At 45.9% G+C, this 14,334-nt stretch overlaps 1 protein-coding gene across 1 annotated transcript in view; it reads left to right on the plus strand.

Annotated features, from left to right (window-relative positions):
• LOC137504766 (CD109 antigen-like) overlaps positions 1-10,959 on the plus strand; it is a 128,878-nt gene extending 117,919 nt beyond the window's left edge. Inside the window, exons 34-35 of the mRNA XM_068233351.1 lie at positions 8,521-8,630; positions 10,858-10,959. Coding sequence (XP_068089452.1) covers positions 8,521-8,630; positions 10,858-10,959 — 212 coding nt within the window. The remainder of the gene's footprint in view (positions 1-8,520; positions 8,631-10,857) is intronic.
• The last annotated feature ends 3,375 nt before the right edge of the window (positions 10,960-14,334 follow it).

Genomic DNA, 14,334 nt, shown 5'->3' on the forward strand with positions numbered 1-14,334 from the left:
CATCAAGGAGCAGCATATGTAGAGGGAATATGCACTAGGTTAGAAGCGCCAGATCCCAGCGGGAGTTCATACCCTTTGGGAGTCTCGTGCCCATTCTGAAAATCCACAAAGCCTCCCGGCTCTTGAGCCGTTTAGTTGTGTCCCCCCCTCTCCGTGCAGGAAAAATTCTCTCCAAGCGTTTCGTTCTCGATAGCGAGAGCTACAAGATGGAGGCTCTGAGACAATTGGAGGACCCCACAGTTTATCAGAGACTCAAGGGAGACCCCATGAGACCTTTCCAGAGGGAGCTTTTTGAACTCCTGTCTTTTGGTCGAGATCTGGGTGTTTTGGATCAGAAACTTTTTGACTACTTGGCGGTGACCCATCCTGTTACCCCAATTTTCCACCACCTTCCCAAAATCCACAAGCCGGGCGCTCCCCCAGAGGGCAGGCCCATTGTGGCTGGCATTGGCTCTCTGGGGGAGCGCCTGAGCGAGTGGATTGATTCTCTGTTACAACCACTTGTGATGAGGCTTCCAGGCTTTATCAGAGACACAAAGCACTTACTTGCAAGCCTGGAGGGCTTCTCTTGGAACGATCATTTTGTGTGGGTGACAATTGATGTTAAGGCCTTGTATTCATGTATACCCCATGACCTGGCCATCCAAGCTATTGAGCACCACCTTGAGAAATACTCTGCGTATTCTGAAGACCTAAGATCCTTCATTTGTCTGGCCGTCAAGTACCTCCTGTCCCGCAATTATTTCATGTTTGATGGTGGCTTCTACCTCCAGAGGTGTGGCGCCTCCATGGGGGCTAAGTTCTCTCCGTCACTAGCAAACCTCTATATGGGTTGGTGGGAGGAGTGCCACATCTTTGGGGGTGAGAGCCGCCTTCTGGGGGATGTTGCGTGGTACGGGAGGTACATTGACGACCTTCTCTTGGTGTGGAAGGGTAACCCTGAGGATATCCCCCCATTTATGAAAGAGTTGAACACCAATATCTTCAATTTACAGTTCACCTCCAATTGGGGGGTGGGCTCTATTGATTATTTAGATGTTACTTTGGTGGGAGACTCCGATGAGGGGAGGATACACTCTAGGACCTACAGAAAGCCGTGTAGCGGGAACACCACCCTTCGGGCTACTAGCTGTCACCCAAAACACACTATACGGGGGGTCCCGGTGGGTGAATTCACCAGGGCCCGCAGGAATTGTTCGAGGGGGTCTTGGCTTGGGGAGGAGTTTGTAACGGTAGGGACCAGATTGAAAGAGAGGGGGTACCCCAATTGGATGATCAATAGAGCACAGGTCAGAGCCAATTCTAAAAGCAGAGATCTTTTGCTTAGGAATACGGGTGACTCGGATGCCAATTTAGGGGTTTCAAAACCCACTTTTGTTACAACATACAGTGAGGAATATGACAAGATTGTGTCTATCGTTAGGAAGTATCTCCCAGTATTGGAGGGTGATGAGGACCTACGTTGTGTTTTGCAACAGGGGGTACGCTTTGCAAGTAGGCGTGCTCCCACTTTGGCACAAACATTGTCTCCTAGCCTGTATGAGTCCCGAACCAGGTCTTCTACCTGGCTGAATGTGTTGGGCTCATACGGATGTGGAGTGAGAACATGTCACTATTGCAGGGTCCACACTCGAACTCGAGTTGCTACGTCAACATCGAACGGACGCAGTTTCCCCATTAGGCAATTCGTTAATTGCGGGACGTCGAACGTGGTGTATCTTATTACCTGTGGGACTTGTGCCCTGCAGTATGTGGGATGCACCACGAGACCGTTACGTGCTAGGATAGGGGAACATTACTGCGGTCCCGCTTGGCTTAGCTCCAACGTTTCCAATGTGGCGAAGCATTTTCGCCAGGTCCACCAAGGTGACATGTCCTCTTTTTCCTTCCATGGCTTGGAGAGAATTTTTCCTGCACGGAGAGGGGGGGACACAACTAAACGGCTCAAGAGCCGGGAGGCTTTGTGGATTTTCAGAATGGGCACAAGACTCCCAAAGGGTATGAACTCCCGCTGGGATCTGGCGCTTCTAACCTAGTGCATATTCCCTCTACATATGCTGCTCCTTGATGGTTTTAATTGTACAAATCACATTTTCTATATAGTTTTATAGGTTTTATTATGTATATATTTTTTCTACATTTATATACTGGTGTGGGATTTGATTGGAATTTTGTACGTTATGCCTCTAGGCCTCCCGTTTTAATTCAACACCTAGCTTTGAACAATTAGTATGTTGTCTTATTTTATTTTTCTTTTTAGGTGTTGTACTTTATATTGTACATATCCCCCCCTGTGTGTTGGGCTGGGGGTGTTTCCCTGGACATTGTCTAGGGAGCCACCCACTCCACCGAAGGAGGGTATATAGGAGGCCTTTTGTGTTATTTGCACTCTAGCTATGAATAAGGACCAGTAGGTCCGAAACATGTCAGCTGGTGATATGTGTTGACCTTTGGATACGTCCACAAATAAAATATAGGATCTTAGGAGCATTGTGCGGACCATTTTCGTCTTCAAGTATTTTCTAGGATCAGCTATCCTGGTCTGGCACTGCTCTTTCTGGGGTGAGCGGTCTTCACCACTCTCCTTGATCTCAATTGCTTCTGACTACCAGCTCCCCCATGAGTGATCCATCTCCAAAGGAATTGCCTGGTCAATATTAGGACTAATCCTCTAGGTCTCGCATATCTAGTTCTCATGGCACAAAAGGAGCAGCGTAACTTGAGGAGTAATACTAGTGCACAGGACTGCTACAGTAATGCACCCAGATCCAGACCGGAGGTGTACTCTAAAACCACTAAACCACCATCTATGAATCTTGCCAGCAGGGATGTAAAGACGAAACATAGAGATACCTTAAGCACCCAGCCGGAGATTCCACTGCGGGAGCCAATCGGAATTGGTAAATGTAAGCCCATGCCGCCCTCTGTTGTAGTTGCAGAAGTACATGCTGGGACTGACCCCTTGGCGGAGAGGAACTCACTTCTGGAGGGGGACGCCGTGCGTACACAGCTGCTGGAGGATGACGGAATTGCCCCGCATGTCGCTGCCCTGGAACGAGCGGGTTTCCGTGTTCGGGGTCTGACGGAGCAGAGGAGGAGACACTCTATGGGACCTGAGGTCTCATCGCGCGATGCAGCTCTGGTGATGTCATCACTTGGCGCCGGACCCAGGCGAACGGGAGAGGCCGCCGACATGGTAGTGAATGCGGGTGATGAAAGTGTCCAGTCCCGCCCGCACTGCAGACAGCTGGTGCAAGGTCTCCTGCAAGATTGGAACCATGACACGGCCAGACAGGAGGTAAAGGATGCCCCTCTAGCAGATAAGTCTGGAAGCATGCGCAGTGCGGAGTCACCCGAGAATGACAGGAGGGAGATGGATATGACTCTTGTGGAGTCTGCTTCTCAGACAGCGATATCACGGGTCCAGGAGGCCTCCCCTCCTGTTTCTGATAGCCAGCCTGCCGAGCACACATTGTTGCAGCAGGAGCAGGAGGCTACATGGCAGTGGCCTTCTGCTGCGGAGATCGCAAGGCAAATGCAAACGGCAACCTCCTCACGCCAGGAGTCCATCGTTTCTACCGATAACTGTGAACTCGAGGTCACAAGAGCAGGTGAGACAGATAAACATCTCATAGGTTTGGGGGATTTAGCTTATGATTCTACCAGATGTCAGAAGTTCGCGGCTGTGTTTTCAAGGCAGCCGTATGCCGTGGACTTTGAACCTGAAATAGGTTTGCGGACATCTTTTGCACAATTGGAGTCTCTCATTGAGAAGGAGACCAAGGTTTGGTGGGATTTGACCACATTAAAGCAATATGTAGCAGAAAAAATTATACCTAGGGGACTTCGTATCAAAAAAGTACCCACAACATTGTATTCTGAGCAATTTATAGTGGAGTGGAATGGGATCCTTACGGACTGTTCCCTGGCTTTGATGAGACTCATTATCTCCTATGAAGAAACCAAATTGGTGGACTTAAGGTTCAAAATTACTGATCTGGAAACAAATATTGTTAGATTTAAAAAATTTGAACAGTACGATAGATTGCATAACAGAATGCGTGATAACATTGCTAAATTAGAGTCCATCATTACCGAAACAAAAAGAACCAAGTACCTGAGAGATGTTGAGGATTATAGGCGTGAGGTGGTATATGAATGGGGAAAGTGGGAGTCCATGGCTAGATCACCAAGGTCACCGAGGCCTATTCTACGCAATTCACGAAAAAACCAGGGCAGACGAGTTAGCTTTAGCTCTCCGGAGGTGTCGGATCTCTCCGACTCCTCGGATCCCAGGAAATCGATCCAGCCTAGGAGAGTTATGGATAACAATATTTCTGCAACCTCAAAAAACCTCCAGGGCCAGGCCACCCCCTACAGGATACAGAGAAAGAGCCGCAGGAAGGGCAGGAGATGGGGAGACGGAAGACCAGACGGGCGGGAGTGAAACATAGGACCACAAGGGGTAGTCCAGGGAGGGTCACACCATGTAATGTAGTCAATCTATCAAAATATGAGCTCACTGATATGGAGAGGGATGTTCTCGCGAAGGGCCTCTCTTTCGCACCTACTAATCACATGGATGTATTTACAACTATTGTGGATGTGAATAGGTTTGTGAGAACTATCCTTCTGCGAAAACATTTCCTAAAATGTGAGAGTGGGATTCCTGGGACCAAGGTCACGGTGGGCGCTACTGATATTGGAGATTTTGAGGAAACCAGGGCCAGATGGGCTTTGGACTGCCTGGCAGCTGAAAACTCAGGATTAATCTCCTTAGATGATGTTAAGCCCATCCGTGCCCGGAACCCAGACTTCTACCCTCTAGCCAGCAGGACCCCCCATGTAGAGACCTTCCAGGAGTTGGTGGAGAGGGAACTGATAGAGCTGGAGGGTGCTCGTAGTTCTAGGAACTCCAATTTGTCGCATCGGGAGCGACAGGCCCTCCAGAGTCTTAAGAATAATTCTGACATTGTTGTTCGAAATGCAGATAAAGGGGGGGCCGTTGTCGTTCTCGATAGCGAGAGCTACAAGATGGAGGCTCTGAGACAATTGGAGGACCCCACAGTTTATCAGAGACTCAAGGGAGACCCCATGAGACCTTTCCAGAGGGAGCTTTTTGAACTCCTGTCTTTTGGTCGAGATCTGGGTGTTTTGGATCAGAAACTTTTTGACTACTTGGCGGTGACCCATCCTGTTACCCCAATTTTCCACCACCTTCCCAAAATCCACAAGCCGGGCGCTCCCCCGGAGGGCAGGCCCATTGTGGCTGGCATTGGCTCTCTGGGGGAGCGCCTGAGCGAGTGGATTGATTCTCTGTTACAACCACTTGTGATGAGGCTTCCAGGCTTTATCAGAGACACAAAGCACTTACTTGCAAGCCTGGAGGGCTTCTCTTGGAACGATCATTTTGTGTGGGTGACAATTGATGTTAAGGCCTTGTATTCATGTATACCCCATGACCTGGCCATCCAAGCTATTGAGCACCACCTTGAGAAATACTCTGCGTATTCTGAAGACCTAAGATCCTTCATTTGTCTGGCCGTCAAGTACCTCCTGTCCCGCAATTATTTCATGTTTGATGGTGGCTTCTACCTCCAGAGGTGTGGCGCCTCCATGGGGGCTAAGTTCTCTCCGTCACTAGCAAACCTCTATATGGGTTGGTGGGAGGAGTGCCACATCTTTGGGGGTGAGAGCCGCCTTCTGGGGGATGTTGCGTGGTACGGGAGGTACATTGACGACCTTCTCTTGGTGTGGAAGGGTAACCCTGAGGATATCCCCCCATTTATGAAAGAGTTGAACACCAATATCTTCAATTTACAGTTCACCTCCAATTGGGGGGTGGGCTCTATTGATTATTTAGATGTTACTTTGGTGGGAGACTCCGATGAGGGGAGGATACACTCTAGGACCTACAGAAAGCCGTGTAGCGGGAACACCACCCTTCGGGCTACTAGCTGTCACCCAAAACACACTATACGGGGGGTCCCGGTGGGTGAATTCACCAGGGCCCGCAGGAATTGTTCGAGGGGGTCTTGGCTTGGGGAGGAGTTTGTAACGGTAGGGACCAGATTGAAAGAGAGGGGGTACCCCAATTGGATGATCAATAGAGCACAGGTCAGAGCCAATTCTAAAAGCAGAGATCTTTTGCTTAGAAATACGGGTGACTCGGATGCCAATTTAGGGGTTTCAAAACCCACTTTTGTTACAACATACAGTGAGGAATATGACAAGATTGTGTCTATCGTTAGGAAGTATCTCCCAGTATTGGAGGGTGATGAGGACCTACGTTGTGTTTTGCAACAGGGGGTACGCTTTGCAAGTAGGCGTGCTCCCACTTTGGCACAAACATTGTCTCCTAGCCTGTATGAGTCCCGAACCAGGTCTTCTACCTGGCTGAATGTGTTGGGCTCATACGGATGTGGAGTGAGAACATGTCACTATTGCAGGGTCCACACTCGAACTCGAGTTGCTACGTCAACATCGAACGGACGCAGTTTCCCCATTAGGCAATTCGTTAATTGCGGGACGTCGAACGTGGTGTATCTTATTACCTGTGGGACTTGTGCCCTGCAGTATGTGGGATGCACCACGAGACCGTTACGTGCTAGGATAGGGGAACATTACTGCGGTCCCGCTTGGCTTAGCTCCAACGTTTCCAATGTGGCGAAGCATTTTCGCCAGGTCCACCAAGGTGACATGTCCTCTTTTTCCTTCCATGGCTTGGAGAGAATTTTTCCTGCACGGAGAGGGGGGGACACAACTAAACGGCTCAAGAGCCGGGAGGCTTTGTGGATTTTCAGAATGGGCACGAGACTCCCAAAGGGTATGAACTCCCGCTGGGATCTGGCGCTTCTAACCTAGTGCATATTCCCTCTACATATGCTGCTCCTTGATGGTTTTAATTGTACAAATCACATTTTCTATATAGTTTTATAGGTTTTATTATGTATATATTTTTTCTACATTTATATACTGGTGTGGGATTTGATTGGAATTTTGTACGTTATGCCTCTAGGCCTCCCGTTTTAATTCAACACCTAGCTTTGAACAATTAGTATGTTGTCTTATTTTATTTTTCTTTTTAGGTGTTGTACTTTATATTGTACATATCCCCCCCTGTGTGTGGGGCTGGGGGTGTTTCCCTGGACATTGTCTAGGGAGCCACCCACTCCACCGAAGGAGGGTATATAGGAGGCCTTTTGTGTTATTTGCACTCTAGCTATGAATAAGGACCAGTAGGTCCGAAACATGTCAGCTGGTGATATGTGTTGACCTTTGGATACGTCCACAAATAAAATATAGGATCTTAGGAGCATTGTGCGGACCATTTTCGTCTTCCAGTTGTCTTATACGCCGGAATATACGGGTAGTAGCATTTTCACTCTATTGATGTTGTAAAAGGACAGCTGATTCCCTCCGCATTCTATCATCATCCTCTTTTTGGCTCTGTATATTTAATACGCAGTTGTAATGCACAGCGTGGATGCAGCTGCATGATATGTCTATCACTATTGAAGAGTATTTTTGCACTTTTGAACATATAAGATAAAATACTATTTTTGCAATTGGTTTCATGAACTCTTTTTTTACTTCCATATCCTTGAAATTCATTGATGTGACCAGTGTAGTGGAACTCCACTAAGGATCTAATCCAGGAACATTTGTTGTAAAAGTCTCCCAGTATCTCACTTATCAGAACTGCAGTAAGAAAGAAATGGTGGCAGGGGCGTAGCAATAGAGGGTGCAGAGGTAGCAACCACATCGGGGCCCTTGGGCCAGAGGGGCCCCGAGGGGCCCTCCCTCAACTGTAGTATTAGCTCTCTATTGGTCCTGTGCTCATAATAGCCACTTCTATAGATGCTTTGAATAGTGGTAGTTATTAACAAACTGCTCCCCATCTCCTTTTTGCACCTCTGACACTGTAGTTGCCATTTGCAGGTTTTTGTGTGACGTATCAATTGTTATGCATAGAGTGCTTGGGAGGGCCCAATGTAAAACTTGCATCAGGGCTCACATCTCCTTAGCTACGCCACTGAATGGTGGCTACATTTTACAGTTTCATTGATCACTATTAACAGGTATTTATTAAATGTGCATCAAATGTGTTCTGTATTTGTTCACTGGAAGTTTAATTGAACAATTGTCCTGTTTAGTTTCTATGCATTTTTCTTGAAAATGCTGAACACTCAACATGTAATAATAATGACATTCAGAACATAAAACTAAGCATATAGACTAAATAATATGCAGCATTGTACACATGTCTGTATCAGCCAATTTCAAAAATGCAGCTTCAGTGAGCCCAGGGGATTCCCGAAGTGTAACACCTCCAGCTAGTGAAAGTCTAGGCACGTTCTCCCTGTCATGTCATACTCAAGAACGTGTTGCTATAGCTTTATAAGAAACATTATTATATTTTCAACAGAAGCAATTTGGTGCTCAGTCTTTGTATAGATCAAATTATGTGACTGTGATGCTGCCTTATTTTGGTAAAAGTAATTTATTATATATTCCTAGGAATCAAACTCAACGCAACCTCACAAATAACAAGATCTTATTATGAGTATACATTTATACTAAAAGACAGATATGGACAGTTTATTCCTGATACAAATTACACTGCAAAGGTCAGTACAAATTATTATTATTATTATTTTATGTAGTTGTACATTAAAATAAATATATTGGAATATATTGGAATACAGTAGTCTTAGTTATGTCATTAATTAACTAAAATGTAAAAACTTGGCTTGTTACATCAGGCCTCATGCCCGCCTTGGCCACAGGGACAGTTATCCTGCATCCCACCTTCAGCACTCAGTATGTCATTTGTTGGTACTATTGGAGTGTGCCATACTGTGTGCCTGGTGCCTGCCAGATAAATCATTGTTTTTTTAAATGTCATTAATTAAATAAAATGTAAAAACGTGGTTTTTTACACCAGGCCTTATGCCTGCCTTGGCCACAGGGACAGCTATCCTGCACCCCACCGTCAGCACTTAATATGTAATTTGTTCCTACTAAGATTGCAGTGTGCTACATTGTGTGCCGGCGCCTGCCAGAAATTAAAAATGTAAAAACTTGGCCTGTTACACCAGGTCGGCAGGTCAACCAGTCTCTGGCACACAGTGTTGGGGCTAAGGTCCATCTGATCACAGGCACCTGGGGCTTGATTCACTAACACAAATAGAGCGAGTAACCTGCTGTTACTCACGATATTTAACCCTGCGTGCCTTAATGCACACTATGGTTGCTATTGGCAGCATAGCGTGCATTATTACCTGTAGTCAGATGAGTGCTTGCTAATCAAGCACTTTGAGTCCGACAGGAGAAAGGCGCTATACAAATACTGCCATTATTACTGCCATTATTATTATTCCCAGCATAGCGATCGCTTGTAGCTAATGCCGGCTATTACCCATTAATGAGTGCTCCGAACATCCCGTCCTGGACCCCTTCAGGTCCAGTAACTTTAAAGGAAGTGGTCCTGACACTCTGATTGGCCCAATAGACTGCCTGTCACGTGACATCACTTGATGTTTGGGACATATTGGATGCCTTGAAACGTATGCAGGGCAAGGAAAACACTAGTCTGATGATAGTCTAGGATGTATATTAATGGAATTACAGGTAGTCCTCGGGTTACGTACACCCGCTTTACGAATGCCCCGCCGATACGAACGGCCCGCCGATAGCTCCGCCCCATCGATGACGTTATCGCGAGCGTCGGATTGCGGTGATTTAAATGTTTGGTACTAAGAAGTTACTGAAGGAAAGCAAATACCTTAGTACTGATGTCAAGGAGGAAGGGATTACAGACATGATTGTATGGACAATAATGATGTTGGAGTTTTCCAATGGGGTTAGAGAGAGTAGCAGCTTTGGAGGCAAGCCATTTACTTGCTTGTTTCATGCTTGTACTCTGTAGTCCCTCAAAACAGATTTAGATTTTTACTTTGTAATCATCTGCATTTGAGAAGAAATCTTAAAATGTAAAACACATACAAATAAGAAGTACATTTCTCCCAGAGTAAAATGAGCCATAAATCCTTTTCTCCCATGTTGCTGTCACTTTCAGTAAGTAGTAGAAATCTGACATTACCGACAGATTTTGGACTAGACCATCTTCTCATAGGGGTTCTCAGGGTTTTCTTTATTTTTAAAAGCACTTAGTGAATGGCATTTGCTCCGTCCAACTGCCAAAACAGTGTACAGCTATCAGGGAGGCTGGCCAGCATCTGTATAAACCTTTTTCAGGGAATGTCTTTATAAAGAATAAAGGCCATGCTTAGAATCCCCTATGGAGAGATGTGCTAGCCCAAAACCTGTCGGTAATGTCAGATTTCTACTACCTACTGTGAGTAACAGCAACATAGGAGAGAAGTAATTTATGTCTCATTTTACTCTGGAAGGAATGTACTTCTTATTTGTTTGTGTGTTAAATTTGAAGATGTTCGCAACAGTTCCTCTTTAAAGAGGCAAAACATAATGGGGCTGATTCATGAAGCTGCGCTCCTATAGCAGCACAAGCTCCATGACAGCACCACAAGCAAAATTCAAGGTTGCACGCTATGCTCGCTCTTGCAGCGTAGCGTACCTTCTTTAGTTAGGTGTGCTACTTACATAGCAACGTGCGTTCCTTTAGATGCCGGCTGCTGCTGTGAAGTATCACTACCGTGGTACTTCACTAAAGTGTACAAAGAAAAGTCCACGGTCCTCAGACTGTGTCCAATCGATCACGAGGAGTCACAGATTAAGGTAGGAGCGACATCAAGTCTCCAAATACACATACAATCCAATCTGGACTCGACCCGTCTGTGATAAATTTCAGCTTTTTTATTTGATTTTCAACAGTGGTTATACAGCAACAAAAAAGAACAACGTTCCGGGCTGTCTGCCCTTTCTCAAGTGCTCCACTTCACTAAAGTGGCCACTACTATGTTAAAGAGACAATGAAGCGAAAAAAAAGATGATAAAATGAATTGGTTGTGTAATACAGATAATTACTAGAATTTTAGTAGCAAAGAAAATATTTTAATATTTTTATTTTCAGTTATATAGTGTTTTTTTTCTAACATTGCATCATTCTCTAATATTTGCAGTTTAGACACTACTCAGCTATCTAAATGGGTTCAAAAGTTCACTAGCCTGCTCTGTACAATCTTCCCTGCAGAGGGAAAAAAAAGATACATTGGCTTCAATTCATCAAAGGGTGTTCGATAACAAAACCCCAGTCCTTAAAATACCGCATTCGGTATTTTACACTTCACTGTGCTAATTCATCAATATTTTCCCATGTGTGGTAGAGGTTCGTTAAGTTACCGAACTACTAGGCTACAATTCATCAAAGGCTGTCTGATAACAGCAGAGTGGTGCAGAGCAGCTTGGAATGTCCCTGTGTTGTTACAAGCTGATTACAATAGAAGGCATCCAGACATCCCTTTAGATGTAAACGTGTTATAGTTACTGTTATTTATACTGCCTCTGCTGCTCTGAATCTGTCCATCAGTCTTTCTTAACATTTGACTTATTTGCCACAACGTAGATGAACTTCCTGGAGACCTTACAAATGCCATGCTTGGTGATTTCACCACCAGCATCTTTGCATTATCAAACAGGGCCTGAAAGGGTTACACCACCGAAGGGAATCTGGGGATATATTATGTCCCGTTCTCTAGGCTCACTGCCTGGGGGGTCTGGAAGCTTGTGTGGAGAAGCCTGTGTGACCTATCAGCGGCACTTGCTGGAGAACAGGGGCTGTTTCTATTGGCTGCCTGCTCCTGCTAATCATGAAAACATTCACACAGAAGGCTTTCGAAGCCTGTAACGACAGGGGAGAGCTGGAGATAATCACCGAATGTGTTAGCGAATGTGGGAACCTTGATGAATTAGCACAAGTCGGTAATTTATCTCATTGCTCTGTCATTTCAGCTTCTCATTCGGTAACAGCTTTGATGAATTAACATTTTCTAAAGTGCTCCGTTAAGTCAGCTGTTTTCAGCATTACCGAATGCGGTAATGCTTGATGAATTGAAGCCATTGTCTTTTAAAGGACTTACGAGGCCAAAATGGGTAAAAAAAGCCAAGTACCTTTAAGATGTTTAAATGCACGGAGGGCGCCGTCCGCGCCCTCCGTGCAGTTCCGCCGGGTCCCCTTCCTGTGATCGCCCCCCCGTGCCGATCGCGACCACACAGGCCGGGTCGGGCTCTCGTTCCGCTCCCAATATGGCCGCTTCCTCTGGCCGCGGCTGCGCAGTCCGCTTGGCCACTAGTGCGGCTGCGCAGCTCTACGGCCAACCCCTTCGATCCACGCTACAGTGCGTGGTTCGGGGGGTTGGCCGTAGAGCTGCGCAGCCGCACTAGCGGCCAGGCGGACTGCGCAGCCGCGGCCAGAGGAAGCGGCCATATTGGGAGCGGAACGAGAGCCCGACCCGGCCTGTGGGGTCGCGATCGGCACGGGGGGCGATCACAGGAAGGGGACCCGGCGGAACTGCACGGAGGGCACGGACGGCGTCCTCCGTGCATTTAAACATCTTAAAGGTACTTGGCTTTTTTTTAGCCATTTTGGCCTCGTAAGTCCTTTAAAGCTTATTATCTCAAGTGTCTGGCAGAGTTCTCTGGGTCTTTGAAAGTCGTGGAGTTCAATTGCTAATTTGCATAGATAACAACTAGATTTGTGTCTCTGCTGCTAATGTTTTTTTTTCTTAGCTGTGCTACACATACAAATCATTATATCATAACTTTTTTTTTGCTTCAGTGGCTCTTTAATTAACATCGTTATTATGTTAATTACATAGTAACCACGTTCATTAACATAATAGCAGCCGCTCTAGTGAAGTATCACGGTTGCGATACTTCACAGCAGTAGAGATTCCCGAACCGTTCACCGGCGAACATCTCCAAATCCCTGGGGCTCTTACTACTTCCGGGTCGCACTGACCCGGAGTAGTACGCCTGCGCTACCCGGCGGAGCGCGTCCTACATCGCGCTCCTGTTGCTGGGCACTTTCTGCGCGTGTGCGTGACGTCATGAATGACGTCACGCTCATGCGCAGAGAGTGCCCGGCAACAGGAGCGCGATCTAGGACGCGCTCAGCCTGGCAGCGCAGGCGTACTACTCCGGGTCAGTGCGACCCGGAAGTAGTAAGAGCTCCAGAGATGTTCGCCGGGCGAACAGTTCGCCACATCTCTACACAGCAGTAGCCAGCATTTAAAGGAACGCGCGTGGCTATGTACGCAGCTTGTGTAACTAAGGAAGGCATGGTACGCTGCAAGAATGAGCGTAGCATGCAACCTTGAATTTAGCTTGCAGTGCTGTCACGGAGCTTGCGTTGCTGTTGCAGCGCAGCTTCAGGAATCAGCCCAAATTTTAGCAGCAGAACATTCCCATAAGACACAGGTGTCAAACTCCAGGCCTGGAAGGCCAGATCCATGTAAGTGTTTAGGATGGACTAAGAAAGAGAGAAATGTGTTCTACCTGATGGACCACACCTTTCCTGATTCAGTCCCATCAATTCATTTGAGCTGTGTCAAAAATGTGTGAGGACCTCGGCCCTCGAAGGACCGGTTTGACATCCCTGCCATAAGGAAATTTGAGAAGTTTGAAACAAAGCTATTCTACCCAACTGATCTCTATGAGAAATGTACTATGGTAATAATAATTGAGAATTATCAGATGTATGGATAAACAGAGCCAAAGAGATTCACTATCTTTTCCACAATGGCATGCACTTGAATAACGTTTGAATAAAGTATAGCCATGTGTATTTTTTGCCAAATGCGTAACTTTTGTGAATTAAGGTGGTAAAGTATGTCCACTAAACGTAAAATTAAATTGATATTATTCCCTTTACTGCACATGTTGCATCTATTTATTCAAATTTGATTCCACGGAAATGAAATTTCCGCATTTCAGATAGGAATTTGGCATTTCTGATCGGAAAATGGACATCGAAATTCACAGAACTCTGAAGCATTGGACCAATCAGAGAATGCTGCAAATATCGTATTACTGTGGTAATTTTAGACTAATCACAATACTGATTTTCTGTTTTTACGATTTCCATTTTTCCGATTTCCGTTTTTCAGGGTTTTTTTTTCATTTTTTTATTCTTTGATGCAAAAATGACTAGTTAAAGCGGACCCAAACGAAACATTTTTTTAATTCAAAATATTTAGTTGCACCACTCTGACACATACAAAGATAAATAAACACTCCTTCAAGCCTATGGGCATTTCATTGCATGCTTTTCACCCTTCTCTTTTCATAACTAGGGTAATACAGGTGGCAACTATTACTTCTGAGCTTAGTAGGGGGTTTCAGATCATGGGT

Source organism: Hyperolius riggenbachi, chromosome 4 (assembly GCF_040937935.1).
Source record: "Hyperolius riggenbachi isolate aHypRig1 chromosome 4, aHypRig1.pri, whole genome shotgun sequence".
NCBI classification, from domain to species: Eukaryota; Metazoa; Chordata; class Amphibia; order Anura; family Hyperoliidae; genus Hyperolius; species Hyperolius riggenbachi.